This window comes from Manihot esculenta, chromosome 12 (assembly GCF_001659605.2).
Source record: "Manihot esculenta cultivar AM560-2 chromosome 12, M.esculenta_v8, whole genome shotgun sequence".
NCBI lineage: Eukaryota > Viridiplantae > Streptophyta > Magnoliopsida > Malpighiales > Euphorbiaceae > Manihot > Manihot esculenta.
In genome coordinates this window covers 33,879,653-33,898,163 of record NC_035172.2, presented here as the reverse complement: position 1 = coordinate 33,898,163, position 18,511 = coordinate 33,879,653, and the positions used below count along the sequence as shown (strand labels likewise).

General features: G+C 28.6%; 3 protein-coding genes across 7 annotated transcripts; 2 read left to right on the top strand and 1 right to left on the bottom strand.

The window, feature by feature from the left end:
• The first annotated feature begins 3,611 nt into the window (after window positions 1-3,611).
• On the top strand, window positions 3,612-10,003 carry LOC110628548. 3 transcript variants are annotated; one of them, XM_043949063.1, is made up of 9 exons: window positions 3,612-3,811; window positions 4,331-4,360; window positions 5,505-5,540; window positions 6,615-6,681; window positions 6,770-6,906; window positions 6,988-7,097; window positions 7,229-7,337; window positions 9,636-9,715; window positions 9,799-10,003. In XM_043949063.1, the coding sequence occupies exons 1-9, from the start codon at window positions 3,700-3,702 to the stop codon at window positions 9,889-9,891; spliced, it is 774 nt and encodes a 257-aa protein (XP_043804998.1). In that variant the 5' UTR covers window positions 3,612-3,699; the 3' UTR covers window positions 9,892-10,003. The 3 variants fall into 3 exon arrangements, with proteins under 3 accessions (XP_043804998.1, XP_021630961.1, XP_021630963.1); XM_021775269.2 differs by lacking the exon at window positions 9,636-9,715 and adding an exon at window positions 7,436-7,515; XM_021775271.2 differs by lacking the exons at window positions 9,636-9,715; window positions 9,799-10,003 and adding exons at window positions 7,436-7,515; window positions 7,599-7,804.
• Window positions 10,004-10,031: 28 nt separating this feature from the next.
• Window positions 10,032-13,580, bottom strand: LOC110628550 (ABC transporter G family member 18). Of its 3 annotated transcripts, none has more exons than XM_021775273.2 (3): window positions 12,968-13,580; window positions 12,769-12,848; window positions 10,032-10,325 (listed from the first exon to the last, which is right to left on the bottom strand). In XM_021775273.2, the coding sequence occupies exons 1-3, from the start codon at window positions 13,458-13,460 to the stop codon at window positions 10,254-10,256; spliced, it is 645 nt and encodes a 214-aa protein (XP_021630965.1). In that variant the 5' UTR covers window positions 13,461-13,580; the 3' UTR covers window positions 10,032-10,253. The 3 variants fall into 3 exon arrangements, with proteins under 3 accessions (XP_021630965.1, XP_021630967.1, XP_021630966.1); XM_021775275.2 differs by having other exon boundaries at window positions 10,036-10,483; window positions 12,968-13,579; XM_021775274.2 differs by having other exon boundaries at window positions 10,036-10,463; window positions 12,968-13,579.
• A 2,170-nt stretch (window positions 13,581-15,750) lies between these two features.
• LOC110628549 (ras-related protein Rab11D) lies at window positions 15,751-18,079 on the top strand. Its single transcript, XM_021775272.2, has 2 exons — window positions 15,751-16,192; window positions 17,490-18,079. Exons 1-2 carry the CDS (start codon window positions 15,960-15,962, stop codon window positions 17,935-17,937), a joined length of 681 nt encoding a protein of 226 aa, XP_021630964.1. The 5' UTR covers window positions 15,751-15,959; the 3' UTR covers window positions 17,938-18,079.
• Window positions 18,080-18,511: the final 432 nt, after the last annotated feature.

Here is an 18,511-nt window from a genome sequence, read left to right as displayed (position 1 = left end):
ATGCCTTGCATGTGCTAGTTGAGGAACATTCGGGGACGAATGTTCTTAAAGGGGGAGAATGTAATACCCGGCTAGACTCCGGTATCGGAATTCCTACCGTCCGGTGGAATTTCGGATGTCGGAGACGTCTAGAAGGGTAGAACCATGTTTTCATAAAATGTTTTAATGTATTTGATGTTTTTAAGTTGAAAGGAAATGAGTTTTTGCATGAAAATGATTTTGGAGGAAAACCCAGGTTCGGCCGCCGAACCTCAAGTTCGGCTGCCGAACATGCATGCATTTCGGGTGTGCCTTAGGCCCCCGAAGGCATAAGTGAGGGAAGTCCAGGTTCGGCCGCCGAACCTCAAGTTCGGCCGCCGAACATGGCATGCATGCGGAGGCACATTCGGCCCCCGAACGTGACCTGGCCAGCCACTATAAAAGGGTCCCTTAGCCGAAAACGGGCGAGCTTTTTCCCCGTCGTCGACCAAGGTGAGCTTTCCGCCATCCCTCACCGATCTTGAGTCCTTTCCTTCAAATCTTTCAAGTTTTTCACTAGTTTTCATCTTGTTTTGAAGATTTTCGAGCATTTGAGCAAGTTTTGGAGCTTTGAGGTTCAAGAACCCAAATCTCTCCCAACTCCAAGTTAGATCGCCTCTACTCTCAATCTCCAAGAGGTAAGAGTCGATCTCTAGCTTACATTATGTTTTAAACAAGTTTTAAGTAGATTTATGGGGTAGAAATGCATGTGTAGGTTTTATTGAGTTTTGATGATTTTTGAGCATTATGAACAATGTGGCTTGTGATTGTGTTGTATGATGTATATGTTTATGTACATGCACAGGTTAAGCTTGGTTATGGAAAGAAAAAGTTTCCAGGTTTATGAGTATGTTTGATCATGTATGGGATTTGACAGGTTCACAGGTTATATGTCAGGCTTGCTACGGGTCCCGGCGGCCTTAAGCCGATCTGGATTCTAGCGCCGGTAGCGGTCCGGTTTCCGGGTCGTTACACTTTTAGCCCATTAATATGTCATAGCACATCAATAACGTTCTTTTGTGTGTGACCTAATAGGCTCACATTAATTGGCAATAGGTCCAGTCCCATAAGGCCCATAAGTTATAAGTGGCCTTTAGCAAGACATTATGACTATCAAACTAATATGAGGATCAATAGTCCGATAAAACCTAATAAATAGAACATGTATTAATCTCTTTGTCATACGATATCTAGTTTGAACATAAGTCATGGTCAAAGTCAAACTTATAATGTTCAAACTTATGATTTCTCGATCTCTAAGTAAACTGATAAATTCAAATGATATTGATCACACTATCAATTCATTTGAGCACGGCCATGCATTTCTCAGTTTCACTTATCAAGGGACCCAGAAGATATCTCTCTCATAGAGAGGGACAAATCCTATCTTGATTGTTCAATATCCTCTACATAATTTCTATTATGCTCAATCATAATCTTTATAATTGTCCGATTAAAGACAATGTTTGGTTATGTCAAAATATAATAGTCCTCATGTTGGAAATTATGACAATCTCAAGTCAAAGGATTAAAACATAACTACTTTAAGATTCACTTATGACAATAACCCATGAAGTGATCTCAATGCGGATTCATCCAATACTTTGTTCTCTAACAAGTATCTATGATTATTGAATTATATCAACATATACATAATCATCTCATGATTGTCAATCAATAATCATACTAGCTATATTTTATTATTATCAACATAATAATAAGTAACCAGGGATGATAATCATTATTATGTAACATGCAAACAAATAATAATGATAATAAAAACCTCTTTTATTAATAATCAAAACGACATACAAAAAGGTCCAAGATAATGGTCTAAAGCAAATACACTAACATGACCATTTAGGGTATCTAAAGTTATTCGTCCTGAGACTTATAAGTTTGTCAAGTTAGATGACTAGGTCATTCTCCAGTTCTAGAATATCGTAACTTATGCAAATTTTATCACTAGTATTAACGAGATATTTTTTCATGTGTTGTGTGTTATTAAGTTATAAGAAATGATGGTTTGCCAAAATAAGCAGAATTCGCCGATTAAGCATTTCTTAGAAATAAGCCACAAGGCTGTAATCACTAGGAATAAGTCCGAGTGTTAGTCTCGATAATAGTTTTTCCTAAGTCATTTTATGCCAAGGCCACGAGACAAGTAACCGTCAGCCATTCGATCAGTTGTTAGTCTCGTTAATAAAATTATCTAAACATTTTATGCCAAAATCACGAGGTGAATAATTGCGAGGCACAAAATCTGAGTGTTAGTTTCGATAATAATTTTTCTAAAGTATTTTATATCAAAGTCATGAATTGGATAAACGCCAAGCAATATAGTATTTGTCTCGGTAATAAATTTTTTCCAGATATTTAAAACTTATTTATTAGTTGCTCTTGATTTGTAAAAGTAATTGGAGGAAAGTTTATAAGTTGAGCAGCTATCTTAAAATATTTGGTAAAAAATAAAGATAAAAAATAAAAAAAAATATTTTTTATTAAATATAAAAGACATACTAAGAAAAGGAGAGATGCCATGAAATAAAAAAAAAATACTAACAACTTATTAAATAAAAGAGAAAAATTATTATTTAATTCAGGTAATTTAATAAAAATAATTAGTTAATCTCCTTTATTTGAAAAACATATTAGTTATTTTTTATTTGAAAAACTATCTAATGTATCCATTTATTTAAATTATTAAAAATACCTCAAATGTGTAAGTTTTCTTCTCCATTGATTAGTCTATACAATTTCAAAACACAAATGTGTAAGTTTTCTTCTCCATTGATTAGTCTATACAATTTCAAAACACAAATATTGAGTTTTTGCGCAAGATTGAATTAAATAATTAAATGTAAAGAAAATAAATTATTAATATTTTATATTTTAATAATTGTTTCTCGGTCAATAGTCAAAAATTAGAATGAGGCCTTTCATTCATGTAGAAAATTTATGTGTCTGTTTTTAGAATTGATTTTTTTTTAAATTTTATTGATTCGATTGTTTCGGAAGGTAATATTCAATGGAGGTTTACTGGTTATTATGAATTTCCGAAATCGCAATGGCGACATTAGTCTTGAAATTTTATTCGAGTTTTATCTCGATAAGCTCTCTTCCGTAACTTTATTCGAGAGATTTTAATAATTTATACTCGAAATATGAGAAAGAATGGAAACATTTTTGCCAAATTATCTTATGCAAGGGTTCAGACAGACACTTAAAGAGCAGTTTTATTCAATTATCTAGATTTGATTTTAAATAATTATAAATTTTTATTAAATTATAAAATTGATATTTCTGTTAAATAAATTCGTTATAATATTATTCAATCTGCTCATATTTTGATGAGAGAATCTATTAGGTATAATTGTCTCTCCCTATTTACGGTGATATCTCTTTATTTGATGAAATTTTATTAATACAATCACTCATTTTATTTAAAAAGAAAAATAGAAGGGCAATGTACAAAATAAATTGATACCACCTAACTTATTTTTAAAATAAAAAAAAATAATTGATTTCATGAAATCACAGTAATAAAATAATAATATTGACTCTTATTTAAAGTGTAGAGTTGTGATTGTGGGAAGACTAGACAGAGAAGGTGAAGTTAATCAGGGAGCAAAGAAACTCAAACCAGAAAGCGGAAACATACATCGATTCTGAAAAGTAGCCATGCCGAGTCCGATCTCAGCGACGATCTCCTTCAAGCGCACGACTGCCGGAAATTTAATCCTGTTCGTAACTATGCTGATGATGTTCTCTACTTCCCTCGCCGGCATAAAACGTATCCTCTCTCTCAATCTCTCTCAAATTTTGGAAGTAGTGCATAATCCCACTTCTGTTTCTTAATTTTTAAAAAAAATGTATTATTTAATCATTCTAATATAGAAAATTTTATTATTTTATTTTTTAATTTTAAAAAATATATTTAAAATTTAAGAAATTTATTAATTAATTTTTTTATTAATTTTTACTATTTAAGTATAATAAGCTTCATTAATTAATTTTTTATTAAATTAATAAACAGTATTGAAAGAGAAATTAGTTACTGAATTTTTTAAAATCAGATAATATTTTAATATATTTTTAAAATTAAATTATTAACTAATAAATTTTATACACAACAGATATTAAAATTATAAAACGGAAGAAATACTATTTATATATTAATTTATTTAGAAACATTAATAACTAGAGAAAATAAATTTGATTTAGATGTAAATAAAATTAATGCTTAGGCTCAGCTAATTAAATCCCTAATTAATATCTTAAGGAAATGTTGTCTAATCCTTTTCCCCTTCAGGCAGATTTGAACACGCTCCGAAAACATCAGGTACACTGCTTTCTGTCTAATTTCTTCTCTTTTATTTATTTACTTGATATTAAATTTTTAAAAATTCAGTTGGTTTGATTTAATTATTACTTATTAAAATTAAATTAAATTAATTTTAGTTAAAAACTGAACTAAATTTAATTGATTTAATTTAATTTAAACTTTTTAATATAATTTTTAATATTTTAAAATTTAATTAAAATATTTTAAATACAAATTAATATTTCTATATTATTAAAAATAATATATTATTATCACTAATAGTTTTAATTTAATTTTTTTAATTTTTTTATTAAAATAACTAAAATTTTTAAAATTAAAAATCAAACTAAATTAAAATAATAAAACTTAAATTAAAATTTTAAATTAATTTAATTTAATTAATTTTTTAATTTAAATTGAATTCTATTGGCTCTATTTTTATCTGATATTTTATTATGACCATATTTATTTTTTTAGATTAATCAAACCATAATATGGAGTTTAAATTTAACTTGGATTTTATTTTAAAATGTTGAGTTTAAAACTTAATCAAAATTTTAATTTTAAATATTAACACTGCTATATAAATATATTTAAGACATCAGCTATAAATTATTATCTTATATAATTTAACTATAATTATAATTAAAAGTAACTGTTTAATACTCATTATATTTATATGTAATTATCAGATTTAAAATTATATTAAATGTCGACTATTTAAATAATTTGTATAAAAATTATATTAAAAATTTAATATGAGTTAATTATTAACGTATGAGTTTGTCTTTGATTGTTATATTGGAAAAGTACTTCATTATCCTTGACAATAAACTGAAATATATTAAAATAAATTAAATTTTATAATACTAAAAGTAATATTTAATAGAATGATTTTTTTTAAAAAAATTCATAAAAATATCTAAATAACTGAATTAAATTTGTGTGATTTAATTTAATTTAAATAAATTTTTAATTTTTAATTTTTAATTTATTCAACATAAGTTTAAATTAATTGAGCGGGTATTGAACGCTTATTAGCATTATATATGGAATGATATCATTCATAAATTATTTAATTTAGGATTATGTTTACGTGGCACAAAACATTATTAGAAAATGGTATCTAATAAGTCTGATTTCTGTACGCTTCACCCTTCAGCCGATAAAAGGCCAAAACGGGAGCCGCAACCCCAAGGTATTCCCTCTTCTTCTCTATTCTCCTACCAACAAATATTTATATTTACTATGTTTTTATTGATAAAGAAAATAAGATAAAATTTATATTAATTTTTTAATATATTCTCCTTTTATATTATTTGATAATTAAATTATTTTTAAAATTAAAAAAATTTACTTTTTCAAAATATACCTACTCTAAATAAATATTTTGAAATTATTAATAAATTATTATTTAAAAAAAAGTAACCTAAGATAAATGAAAAAGACGATAGATTATTTTTGTGATCAGAGTAACACTTTTTTTAATTTTGACTTTTTTAAGAAAAATTATTATTTAAATTTTATATTATAAAAAAATTTATTAATTAATTTCTATTTATTATTTTATTTTTATAATATTTAATAATTAAAATTAATAAAATAACTATATTTCAAAAAATAAAACTAATATAATAACTAAAGTTCTATTAATTAGTTGCTTACTTTTATTCGATTATTTTTTATTTATTAAATATTATAAAAAAAATTAAAATATTTTCAATATGAAAGATTTTAATATATTTTTTAAGATAAAAAATTAATTAATAAAATTTTTGACGATATAAAAGTTAAATAATAAATTTTTTAAATTAAATAAGCTAAAAAAAAATGTAGTCCGCTAATTAAATTAAATAAAGGACTATACTAATAATAAATTTTCTTTATTTGTAAAAAATAATTTAAATTTAAAAAAAAATTATAAAAAATGTTTTTTAAAAAAAATAATTTATTTTTTATTATTTAATTTTAATTTTTAATAATATATTAGATCATATTAAGGTTAAAATATTATTTTTAATATATTTAATAATATAAAGAGATTATATTCTAATTAAGGTTAAAATATTTTAATTATTTTTATAAAATATTTTTAATAATATAATATATTATTTTTAATATATTATTTTTAATAATAAAATAATAATATATTATTTTTAATAATATATTATTTTTAATATTCTAATTAAGGTTAATAATAATAATATATTATTTTTAATAATATAAAGAGATTAGGTGTTAAAATATTTTAATTAAATTTTAAAATATGAAGAGATTAGATGTTATGAAGCCGAATCGATTTGCATGGACTCCAACATCAGCCAGGAAGATCATTACAGGTAAAAAAAAATTCTAAATTTTAAAAAATTATTACACGCAACCGTCGGACATCGAACAGTATATAATAATTATTGATTATGATATCAGGTGGTCTGCAGATGCTATATCTCTTGCTTCATGCCAAGCATTTGTGCCTTCGCTAGAAAAAAGCTTGCATGCAGACTTCTCTATCTCACCACCAATTTTATCGTCTGCAATTGTTAAATTCCCATTCGATGATGAAGGTTGGAATTTTCTTTTGATTTTGAAATATTTTCATTCAATCAACAGCTTGTTATTAGTTTAACCATCGTGTATAATTAAAGGGAAGCTGGTGGAGGTTCTTGACTACAAAAGTCATCACGAATTAAAGCTGATAAGATACAAGGATATTGTCCTTGGCAGAGGCCAGCCTTTAATCGCTAATAACCTCAAGGTCATTTCACCACTTTCTTCTTTCAATTTTTTTTTTTACAGCGATTGATTCCAATTTGTCTTTAGATTTACGTGTTGTCTTAAAGCGGAAGCTTTTGATTAGTATTCTGCAAATTTGTCAATCTTCTACAGGTGACTTTCCACTATGATCTGTATGATGAACATCATAAACGAGTTCAAACCAATGCGTTAGACAGATCTCCCGAAGAAGTTCACGTCTGCTGGCATCGATTTGGTCGAGGTTGAATTTTGAATTTTCATCCATATTGAATTCTTATTTATTATTTTTAGGTAATTAGCATTGAATTCATGAAATAAAAAGAAAATGATAAAATGCAGGATTTGAGGAAGGCATTCGAGGCATGCGACCAGGTGGGATAAGAAGAGTTATTGTTCCTCGTGAAGAAGAACCACCTATGGTTAGGAATTTGTTGAGTTGTATTAGTTAATATAATTTAAGTATATGACAAAGAAAGATTAATATGATATTATTGGAGTGCAGGTTGACGGATATGGAGTATTTGATGTGGCCTTGCTTAAAGTTGAGATATCAAGCAGCTGCCCACAGCCACATGCAGAAATCTTCAATCTTTAGTTGCAAATATTGCTGTTAGTATTTTAACTGTTTTAGCAGTTGATAGCTGTACTCGAGTAATGGTTCACAAGAACAGAATTTTACTATAATAAGAAGTAACCATTTCAACTCCTTATTAAATTATTTTTAAAATTAACAAATTTTATATTTATACTACACATTAAATAGAGGTATATCATGGATTTTAGTTTGAAATAAATTATAAACTATGATGAGGTTCAATATAATTGATATTTAGATTTGATTTGATATATTTTCGATGCAAGTTTCTCTCTGTGGTCCTTCTGTGACTCGATACTCTTACCTTTTCCTCTTTCTTAAACCTAACTTTTTTTTTCTCCTTCCCATAAAAGACGATCTGCATCAATTGACTATCGATGAAGAAAAAGATATTGTTGTCCCTATTAAGAGCTCTATAAATATTCCGATAGTCACTTATGATTTTTATATAGTGAGAATGTTTCTCACATATAATCCAATCAATTTTCAGAATATGCAGACCTTTTTGCCAGATTTATGGTATCCTTTAGAGGGGTATCCATTATGGAATTAGAGGTAAAAAGATATTTGTTTCGGTTTTTTAATAATGTTGATTTTGAAAATATAGGGAATTGGGGTTCTTGGTTATACAATCGATTCCTACTTGTTTAAAATGAGATACAAAAGTATGGTATGAAAAATGCTTCAACTATGTCGTTGGGCCCTATGAGAGTTAAAATTTGTTTGAACATTCGACACCCTTTGAAACAGCGGAAGAAATTTTTTCAAGATGATGGTACTGTGTATTTTTTGCTATCTATGTGGGAAACTGGGTCATGCAGAGGTTTTCTATGACTTGCGGCTGATGTTGAAGAAAGAAAATATCAAGTTTGGTTCGGGTGATTTCCTCATAGAACCTGTTCGTCAGAACTAGAGACCGACAAGTCTGTGGCTGCGTGATTCCTGCAATTCTGCTCCACTGGAATTTATGGCGAATTGGCATCAACTAGCAATTTTAAAAATACTAATTTGACAGCACATAATAGGTAATTCTCCTTATTTGGCAAAAGTCATAATACTACTCTAGTTACTTATATTTTGGTTAGAGAATCTATTAGACATAATCGTCTCTCTATTTGGAATAATATCCCTCTTTATTTGATGAAATTTTATTAATACAATCAATAGTTATTAATCAAATAAAATTTTAAATTTTAAATAAAAAATTATTTATTAATCAAAGAAAAAATTATTTATTAATCAAATAAAATTTTAAAATTTAAATTTAAAAATACAAAAATTAAAATGTAGCTTTTCGCTGATATTTAATGATATTAGAGAAAGAAAAACTTTTATTTTATTAATGATATAAAACAATTTATTAATAATATTTAATAATATTAAAAAAAGGAAAAATCTTTCTTTATTAATGATATAAAAATAAAAAACTAATATTGCAAATTAAAATATAAAATTTTACCAAAAAATATATTAAACTACATTTTTTTAAATAAAATTACTTATTATATTAATAAAATTTTATCAAATAAAGAGAAATATCATCTCAAACAGAAAAATGATTATATCTAATAGATTTTTTAGCCAAAATATGAGCAGTTAGAATAATATTACAACGAACCCATCTAACAAAAATATCAATTTTAGAGTTTATCAAAAATTTATAATCATTCAAAATTAAATTCTTGCATGAGAGAATTTGACAAATTCTCAATTAGTATTCTGCAAATTTGTCAATCTTCTACAGGCCTGTATGATGAACATCATAAGCGAGTTCAAACCAATGCGTTAGACAGATTCCCGAAGAAGTTCACCTGTGCTGGCATCGATTTGGTCGAGGTTGAATTTTGAATTTTTATCCATATTGAATTCTTATTATTAATTATTATTTTTTTTTAGGTAATTAGGGTTGAATTCGTGAAATAAAAAGAAAATAACAAAATGCAGGATTTGAGAAAGGCATTCGAGGCATGCGACCAGGTGGGATAAGAAGAGTTATTGTTCCTCGTGAAGAAGAAGCACCTATGGTTAGTAATTTGTTGAGTTCTATTAGTTAATATAATTTAAGTATATGACAAAGAGAGATTAATATGATATTATTGGAGTGCAGGTTGAAGGATATGGAGTATTTGATGTGGCCTTGCTTAAAGTTGAGATATCATACAGCTGCCCACAGCCACATGCAGAAATCTTCAATCGTTAGTTGCATTTCTTGCTGTTAGTATTTTAACTGTTTTAGCAGTTGATAACTGTACTCAAGTAATGGTTCATAAGAACAGAATTTTATTATAATAATAAGTAACCATTTCAACTCCTTACTAAATTATTACATATTAAATAGAGGTATATCATGGATTTGGGTAACCCATGTTGAGTCTCTAGAGAAATATCCATCAAACTCGCTCCTTGGTATTGGGTAACCCATGTTGTTCTCCTCCAAAACCCTAGCATTTATCCCTTGGTCCGCTAAGAATGTCAAGAGAATTAGAGCTTTCTCATGTTGAAGTGCCTCCACAACTGAGCTACACCCAGAATGAGTTAAGAAACCACCGACTGAGTCATGAGCTAAGATCTTGAGCTGAGGAGCCCAGCTAGTGCACACCACACCACGTCCTTTGGTTCGGTCATCGAACCCATCTGGTAGTTCCAGAACCTCAAGTATCAGCTAAGCCGCGACGCTTTCTTAACGCCCAAAAGAATGCAACCCAGATAACTCTAGCCCTAGAGCAATTTCAATGAGCTCTTCTTGGCTCGGTTTCGCCTCACTACCAAATGCTACATAATAATACGGTGTTCTAAAATGAATTTAGATGTGAAAACATTAAAATTTTACAGTCATTCAAAATTTTACTTATAAAATTTTGTTGGTGGTGCAAGTTTGATATTTAAAAAATAATATTAAATCTGATAGTTATAATTTTATATAAATTTAAATATATATAACGATTATTTTTTCTATTATAAATAATATGTATTTTTATAAAAAAAGTCACTCATATTTTTTATTTTATTTCTTTCTTTTTTATCCTTTACACTAGATTATAGATTAGAGATATCTAATTTATAAAATTAAATTTCAGAAAGATCTATTTAATTTTAAGAGATTCAACACGATTAAGGTTTTATTATTCTATCTTATTCTTTTATCAATTTTAAGAATTTATTCTTTTAATTGTAAAAAAAATACTATATTTAAGAATACAAAAATTGAAACAAAGGAAATCATGGCAAGCCGAAACGGGTAGATAAAAATCCAAATATCAAATATTGAAATATTGAAGCAATTATAATTATTAAAGTGTGAAATGTGAAAGTGGATATCACTTTTTTAAAAAAATGTTATTTATTTTTTAAATATTTTTATTTTAATATTTTATTTTTATAGTTTTATTATTTTTTTTTTGTTTTAATTATTTTTAATTTAAAAAGTGCTGCAGAAAATATAGTAAAAGACTAAATTACCCCCAATTATTTTTTTCCTCCTCCTCCTTCCTTTTCTTCTTCATCAATTCTTCTTCCTTTTCTTCTGCTTCTTCTTCTTCTGCTTCTTCTCATTTTTCTTCTTCAGCTTCTGTTTTTTCTCCTTCTTCTTCTGCTTCTTCTCCTTTTTCTTCTTTTGCTTCTTTTTCTTCTTTTTCTTCTTTATCTTCTTCTTCTTCTTCTCATTCTTCTCCTTCTTCTTCTTCTTTTTCTTCTTTCTCTCCTTCTTCTTCTTCTTCTCCTTCTTCTTCTTTTTCTTCTTTCTCTTCTTCTTCTTCTTCTTCTTCTTCTTTTTTTTCAGAGGAGGAGGAGGAGGAGGAGGAGGAGGAAGAGGAGGAGGAGGAAGAGGAAAGAAAAGATAGGGACTATTTTGTTGATAAAAAGAAACAATAATGACGTTTTAATAGATCTGAGAAAAGATAGAAACTATTTCGTTGACAAAAAGAAACAATAAGGACGTTTTAATATATTTCTAAAAATATAGGGAGAGACGATTTCGTTGACAGAAAGAAACGATGAAGAGGGACTATTTCGTTGATTTAAATAAACGATAAGGATGTTTTAATAGATGTGAGCAAAGATAGGGACTATTTCATTGATGGAAAAAAATAATAAGGACGTTTTAATAGATATGAAAAAAAATAAAAATATTTTAATAGATTTTTAAAAATGTAAGGACTAATTTGTTAATAATTACAATATACAAGGACTAAATAAATGGTTTTATTTGAGGGTAAAATTGGATTTTAAAAATTTTCTCTCTCCTCCTTTATCTAATTTTAACGGAAAATAGGACGGAAGAACTATTTCGTTGACGGAAATAAAATATAATGACGTTTTAATAGGTTTCTGAAAATACAGGGACTGACTTATTAATAATGGTAATACCTAAGGACTAAATCGTAAATTACCCTTTTAAAAATAGAGATATTGAATTGTTAATTATACTAAAATATAATTTTTTATTTTTTATTATATTTGTTGTTTAAATTTTAAATTTATTGGTTTGTTGAGATGGAGTTTGAGTTTGAGTTTGAGTTTTCCTAATTGTAATTTAATTTGTAAATGTAATTTTGTTGATTCGATTTACTTGAGAGATGGATCTATAAATTTATAAAAATTAAATTTTAGGATTAAAGTGTTGTATTTTACAAAGAATATTTTAATTATTTCTTTTATAATTTTTATGCAAAAATCTAAAATTTTGATGAAATTAAATTTTATAAAAAAATAAATAAATAAATCTAATAATTATACTCTATTTCACGGATGAGTGAGATAAAAAAAAGTAATTTTTTTATTTAAATAATATAAAAATAAAAATAATTTTTAAATTTAATATGCATTTGAAACAATTTATCAAAATAATGTTGGGTTATAGAAATATTTGTTGATAAATATTTTCTCCAAATTTCACTAAAAATATATATATGAGAATAAATTAAATGTTGAAGTAGGAATATTTCCAATGCATAATACGATAAGATATAAAAGGAGTAATAAATTCTACTGAAAAAAGATAAGAGAGTAAATGTCTTAGACCTATCATGTTTGAATTAAATAATAATAAATTAAATTTCTATTAGATTGCGTTTCTTACCGAAGTTCCGAAGGCAAGTGTCTCCTTCCGACCATTAATTAGGATCTCCCCAGTTTGCTGTGTGTTGGAACTTAATCTCCCTGCAATTAATAAACCGTTCCAAGTGTCATTTCCACATGAAAAGATATATATAATCCATAATAAGAAAATAAAAATTATGGTACGAAATTGATTATGATTATGATTATATTCATAGCACCTGCCAGCGCATCCAGAAGAGTGGACTTGCCGCAGCCGGAAGGTCCCATCACACACAACACCTCCCCCGGCTGAGCATACCCTGTCAGCCCTTGCAGGATTCCCCGGCGGCTATTTTTTCCATCACCGACTGTAACCCGTAAGTCCTTCCATGTGCAGAAAATGCCATCGTTGTTCCTGTCCTTGGATGAAAATTGCAGCTGTTTCTCATCATTTATTTGCCCAACAACAGTTGTAGTTGCTTCCATCTCAATCTTTTTCAGAGATGGTGAAGAAGCAAAAGGAAGATGATGACTATCATGAGTATCACTAGCAAAGCTAATGTTAAATGGGAATCGGACAGATTCCACGCTAAGCGAGTTGTCATCTTCCTCGGAAGCAATGCTTTGAACCTCCAACTCGTTGATTTGTGTTGCTGTAGGCTTGTTTTGAGGAGGGTTACCTGCAGGGCTTTGATTTGGTTTCCATCTGGGAACGTTAACCGTAGAATCCATGCTATCTTATGAAAAGAACTATGTGAGGATGGGGGATTTTGAGCCAGCCAGCGAGAGAGAGAGATCGACCGGCTGCAAAGATGAAGCAATTTAATAAGTGCCGTGCGGAACCGCAATTTAACGAGCAATTTAATGAAGCAATTTGCAAGGGGGACAATTTTATATTTGTCATTCTCAACCGTCAACATTGACAGTAGATTTTTCAATAAAAAAAATTCTAATAAAATATTATTTTTTAATAATCACAATAATTTTCTACCATCCATTATTGATATTGAATCGATTTATTAAAAGTTAAAAGTATTTTTAAAAAATATTTACTTTATTAATAAAAATGAAATTCTAAATATCACTTGAAAAAGAAACCACTCATTTAATAAAAAATATTATTTAGTGGAGAGATAAATCATCAAAATTCAGAGAATAAAAATCATCAAAATTGACATAAAAGAATATCTTGACAAAGAAAGATGGTATACCAGGTTTTCCTTGCTTTTGTGCTATGTGGGCAAGCTTTCGTCTCAGGTCTGCTGTCTTTTACCAAAACAGCAAAAAATCCATAGAGAAACTAAAGCACGAATATGCTTGAATTTTCAGCGTACTCCCATTCCAAGTTTCAAACACTCAAGTATTCCTGAATTTACATAGTAGTTCGTACAGATTCCCATTCTAAAGGGCGCATTTGCATTGAATTCTTAAAAAGTGATTTCTAGGAAAGATATTAACAGTTTAAAAAACAGTTGTTTTCTTATTTTAATGACAAAATTATATCAAAAATTATTTTAAATTATTATTTAATATTTTTAAATAATACTTTTAGAAGGATAATTTTCTCGACAGCAAGTGCAATAATAATGACAAAATGACTTTTTTCCAAATACTGCTTGCGTCCTTCAGCTAAATAACACAAATTCCTTTCTCTAATAGAGCATTATTTCTACGTTTTTTAAGCCTTTCAAATTACTTCACGTATAGGTTATAAAATTTTTTTTAAGCTAAATCTGACTCCTCCTGAATTCAAAATATAAATATGTGTTTATACACTAATTTGTTAAGAAAATTACTATTGTTATTCTCATATAATTTTAAATTTTTATAAAATATTTAGTAATTTAAATAATTTTTAATGAATCTAAAAATTCATTCTATTAATTTTTAATAAAATATTTACTTAATTCAAAATTAAATTATATTTTAATTATGATTAAAATATATTTTTTGATAATATCATAGTAAAAAAATGTACAGACATAATTTATTATTTAAAAATAATTTAAATACTTTTTAATTATTTCAATAACAACATATTTATAAGATAACTTTTATCAATCATGTTCATAACTACTAAAAATTTTAAATGTAAGTAAATTTCACAAACTAAGCTACTATAAATCTATAAGCCTCCATTTATTTATAGAAAATAATTTATATTTGTAAAATATTTTTTATCAAAAATACTTTTAATAAAAAATATTTTTTAATATTTTTTATTATTTAATTTTAATTTAAATTATTTTCTCTACTAAGAATGCATCTTTTATTCCATTTAAAGGAATAATGATGGGGGATTCCTTAGTGCCCATCAAGTGTGGATGATCCCTAGCTAGATAGTGGGAGTGGGTGATGAAATTTTGGCAGCTATACTCATCTGTGTATCCATTATCATTTAAAAAGTGATCATATGAGCAATGATATCTTCAAACTTTCAATTTTCAATTACAATTTTCTGAAGCTTCAAGTTTACTTAATTTATCATAATCTATAGTTTGAGTTTATTTATATCCAAAATCCCATACATTCATAAATAATTATTATTAATTAAGTTTTCCTTTGTTTTCAAAAAATATAAAATTTATTATTATTTTGATTAATATATTATTTATTTATTGATCAACTGTGGATATAAAAAAATTATTATCAAATTGATTGATTGCTTCGACGACGTGTCGTTTCATTTAATATTCGGCCTGTACATGTCAAATGTTGACATGGCTGGCTGCAACGACCAGACAGCTCACCTAGGACATCTGCACATTCTCTCGCCGTTAACACCGCCATCATTTTCCATTTCCCATTTTTATTGTTAATTAGTTAATTAATTAATTAATCAATCATCGTGCATCGCTCTTGTGCTCTAATCTCTGAACGCCACATCACCCAGTACTTCTCCGAAACAAGGAATGCACTGACGTGGCAAGAGTCGGATAGCTTGATTATTGTTTACAACAAAAATGGTCGCAGAAGATTGCTACTCTTGCTCCTCCTTTACATCATTACATGATTGAACTTCTTGATTAAATTCTGGCTTTGGCTTCTATTGCACACAAGCGATTTCTCAGAGTCACAGAAGACTATTAAAGACCAGCGAGATCTACTGGGCTCTGATCTCCGCCTTGCCTTTCGCTGATTGATCGATCTTGTCCTTCTTCTCGTTTGAGTAGAGAGAGAAATTGAGCTCTGTGGTTCTTTAGAGAGAAAGATTGAGACTTGAGAGTAGTAATGGCGAATGGAGGTGGGTATGGAGATCCTAGCCAGAAGATAGACTACGTCTTCAAAGTGGTGCTGATTGGGGATTCGGCGGTGGGGAAGTCGCAAATACTAGCTCGATTTGCGAGGAATGAGTTCAGCTTAGACTCTAAGGCTACTATCGGAGTCGAGTTCCAGACTAGAACCTTGGTAATCCAGAACAAGAGCGTCAAAGCCCAGATCTGGGATACTGCTGGCCAAGAACGGTACTCCTCTACTCTTGTATATGCATAAAGAAAACTGTACCACAATTAATTTATGGGATTTTCTTATATTTGGAAAATCTGCTGTGTTTGATTTGGAGAATTTGATTGATATATGTGCCGAATGCAAATTCCGGTGTTCCAGATTTTAAATGATGACTTCATTCTATTCTTTTCGACTTGTGATTTTCAAACTGACGTTATGGAATTTCAGGATCAATTATTCCATAGCTTTTTTTTTTCCGTATTTTAGTGAATTGCATATGTATGATGGAAGATCCATGTCAGGATTATATCGACACCTGTTAGGACCTGGACTTTTGTGCAAAAACCAACAAGTGATTCATTCTTCTTGATACATTTGACATCTGCCCTGGTCCCTGACCCAACCACCTTGCCTGTCGCTTTAAATTGTCTGCTCTTTTCTGTAATACTGAGATTGAAAAAAGCTTCCTTTTGTATTGAAGTCAAGAAAAATACTTGCCTTGCTTAAAGTTACCTTTGGACTTGTTGGGGTTTAAGCATTATGCATTATACGTATGTGCATCCCATCATAACAAATCCATTGTATGTATGAGGTTTTCCTTATAGATCCTGCCCACTTTTTAAGTGTTCTGTGTATTAGTTTGGTATAATTGAGTACTTACTTTAACACAATTATTAAACCTATGATAATTTGGGAGTTCCAAAATATTTTGAGCAATCTGTTGTTCAACTTTTGGCAGGCAATTTGAGCAATTATTTACCACATAATTAAACAGGTCATATATATTTTTTTTAGTGGGTATTTAACATCTTTTGAGCCATTCCATTGGTTTTTATTATTATGAAATTTGTTCTACATGTCCCTATCCAGAGAGCTGTACATCGTCAGGATTAATGGTTAAATTTTTTCTGATCAGCCTTTGGTTGATTCCAATTATAAATGATAAAAGAAGTGATGTTTTAATCCTCTAACCCTTAAGTCAGTAAAGGGTTTAAGGGTCTATTTAGTCAAAAATGGTAAATAACCAGAGATCTGCGTACATGGAGGTTGCCGATATATGTAGTTTGTCGGAGTTTCATCCTAATAGGATTTGGAGCATGTTATAGAGTCTTAGTAAGACAAATATTTCATATTTGACTCTTATTTACAATTCTGTCCGAAATAGGACTCAGAGTCTCTTTTATTCGAGCTTTCAGGTTCCCAGGTCCAGTACTTAATGAATATTATATCAAAATCAATTATTTCTGTTCTTTCTTTATTATGAGAATCAAGATTTTTCCTTCTTATTTTGTATTCTTGTGGTTTAATGAGCAGATATAGAGCAGTAACAAGTGCATACTATAGGGGTGCTGTTGGAGCAATGCTGGTTTATGACATAACCAAACGTCAAACATTTGATCACATACCACGTTGGCTGGAAGAGCTGCGTAGCCATGCTGACAAGAACATAGTTATAATTCTGATTGGGAATAAATGTGATCTTGAGAACCAGAGGGCGGTCCCCACTGAAGATGCTAAGGAATTTGCCCAAAGAGAAGGATTGTTCTTCTTAGAGACCTCTGCATTGGAAGCTACCAATGTTGAGAATGCCTTCTCGACTGTGTTGACAGAGATTTTTAACATTGTAAACAAGAAGACTCTAACTGCTGGTGAAAATCAAAGTAATGGCAACCCTGCATCGTTGGCGGGCAAGAAAATCATCATTCCAGGCCCTGGACAAGAAATTCCTGCAAAAAGCAAAACGTGTTGTAGCTCATTGTAATTTGATCAGACAGACTTCAAAGTATGTGATTGTCTGTTTTGTGCTTCTAATGGGCAATTTTTGAAAGGTGTGTTGTGTTTTGTTGTAAATTTTTCATTTCTGTAGTTTAGCTTGCTTCAAATGCAGCTGAATTTTCTATCAATTCTTCACGAACGAGATTGGGGGTTAGTGGTAATAAGCCGAAACGGCAACGTTCGGGCTAGTTGAATTCACTATACATATGCGCATGTATGAGAACCATCAGACACATGAGGCTCCGACAACAGCAAACCATACAAATGGCATAATCTATATATATATATATATATAGCAGACATTTTTCCTAAGAGATTAACATGTGTTTTTTTTTTAGAATTGAGATGTGTCATCTCTTTTAGATGACATGTGTCATGTTTTAAGAATCTTTTAGATGACATATGTCATATTTTAAGAATTGAAAAGTAAAGTGACACTGGAGACACGATTATTAATATTTATGATTATTTTATTAATTTTAATTGTTTATAATTATTTTTATTTAATTAAAAATAAAAATATGTAATTTAAATTATTATTACTAATATTTACACATAAT

What these genes read in the sequence shown, in the direction of transcription:
- LOC110628548 (XM_043949063.1), top strand. Translation starts at nt 3,700, where the DNA reads ATGCCGAGTCCGATCTCAGCGACGATCTCCTTCAAGCGCACGACTGCC. An exon ending in ACGGGAGCCGCAACCCCAAG is followed by an intron (nt 5,541 to 6,614) that starts GTATTCCCTCTT and finishes TAAAATATGAAG; the next exon opens with AGATTAGATGTTATGAAGCC. An exon ending in ATTCCCATTCGATGATGAAG is followed by an intron (nt 6,907 to 6,987) that starts GTTGGAATTTTC and finishes GTATAATTAAAG; the next exon opens with GGAAGCTGGTGGAGGTTCTT.
- LOC110628550 (XM_021775273.2), bottom strand. Translation starts at nt 13,460, where the DNA reads ATGGATTCTACGGTTAACGTTCCCAGATGGAAACCAAATCAAAGCCCT. An exon ending in TCTTCTGGATGCGCTGGCAG is followed by an intron (nt 12,849 to 12,967) that starts GTGCTATGAATA and finishes TATTAATTGCAG; the next exon opens with GGAGATTAAGTTCCAACACA. An exon ending in CACTTGCCTTCGGAACTTCG is followed by an intron (nt 10,326 to 12,768) that starts GTAAGAAACGCA and finishes TGGAACTACCAG; the next exon opens with ATGGGTTCGATGACCGAACC.
- LOC110628549 (XM_021775272.2), top strand. Translation starts at nt 15,960, where the DNA reads ATGGCGAATGGAGGTGGGTATGGAGATCCTAGCCAGAAGATAGACTAC. An exon ending in GATACTGCTGGCCAAGAACG is followed by an intron (nt 16,193 to 17,489) that starts GTACTCCTCTAC and finishes TTTAATGAGCAG; the next exon opens with ATATAGAGCAGTAACAAGTG.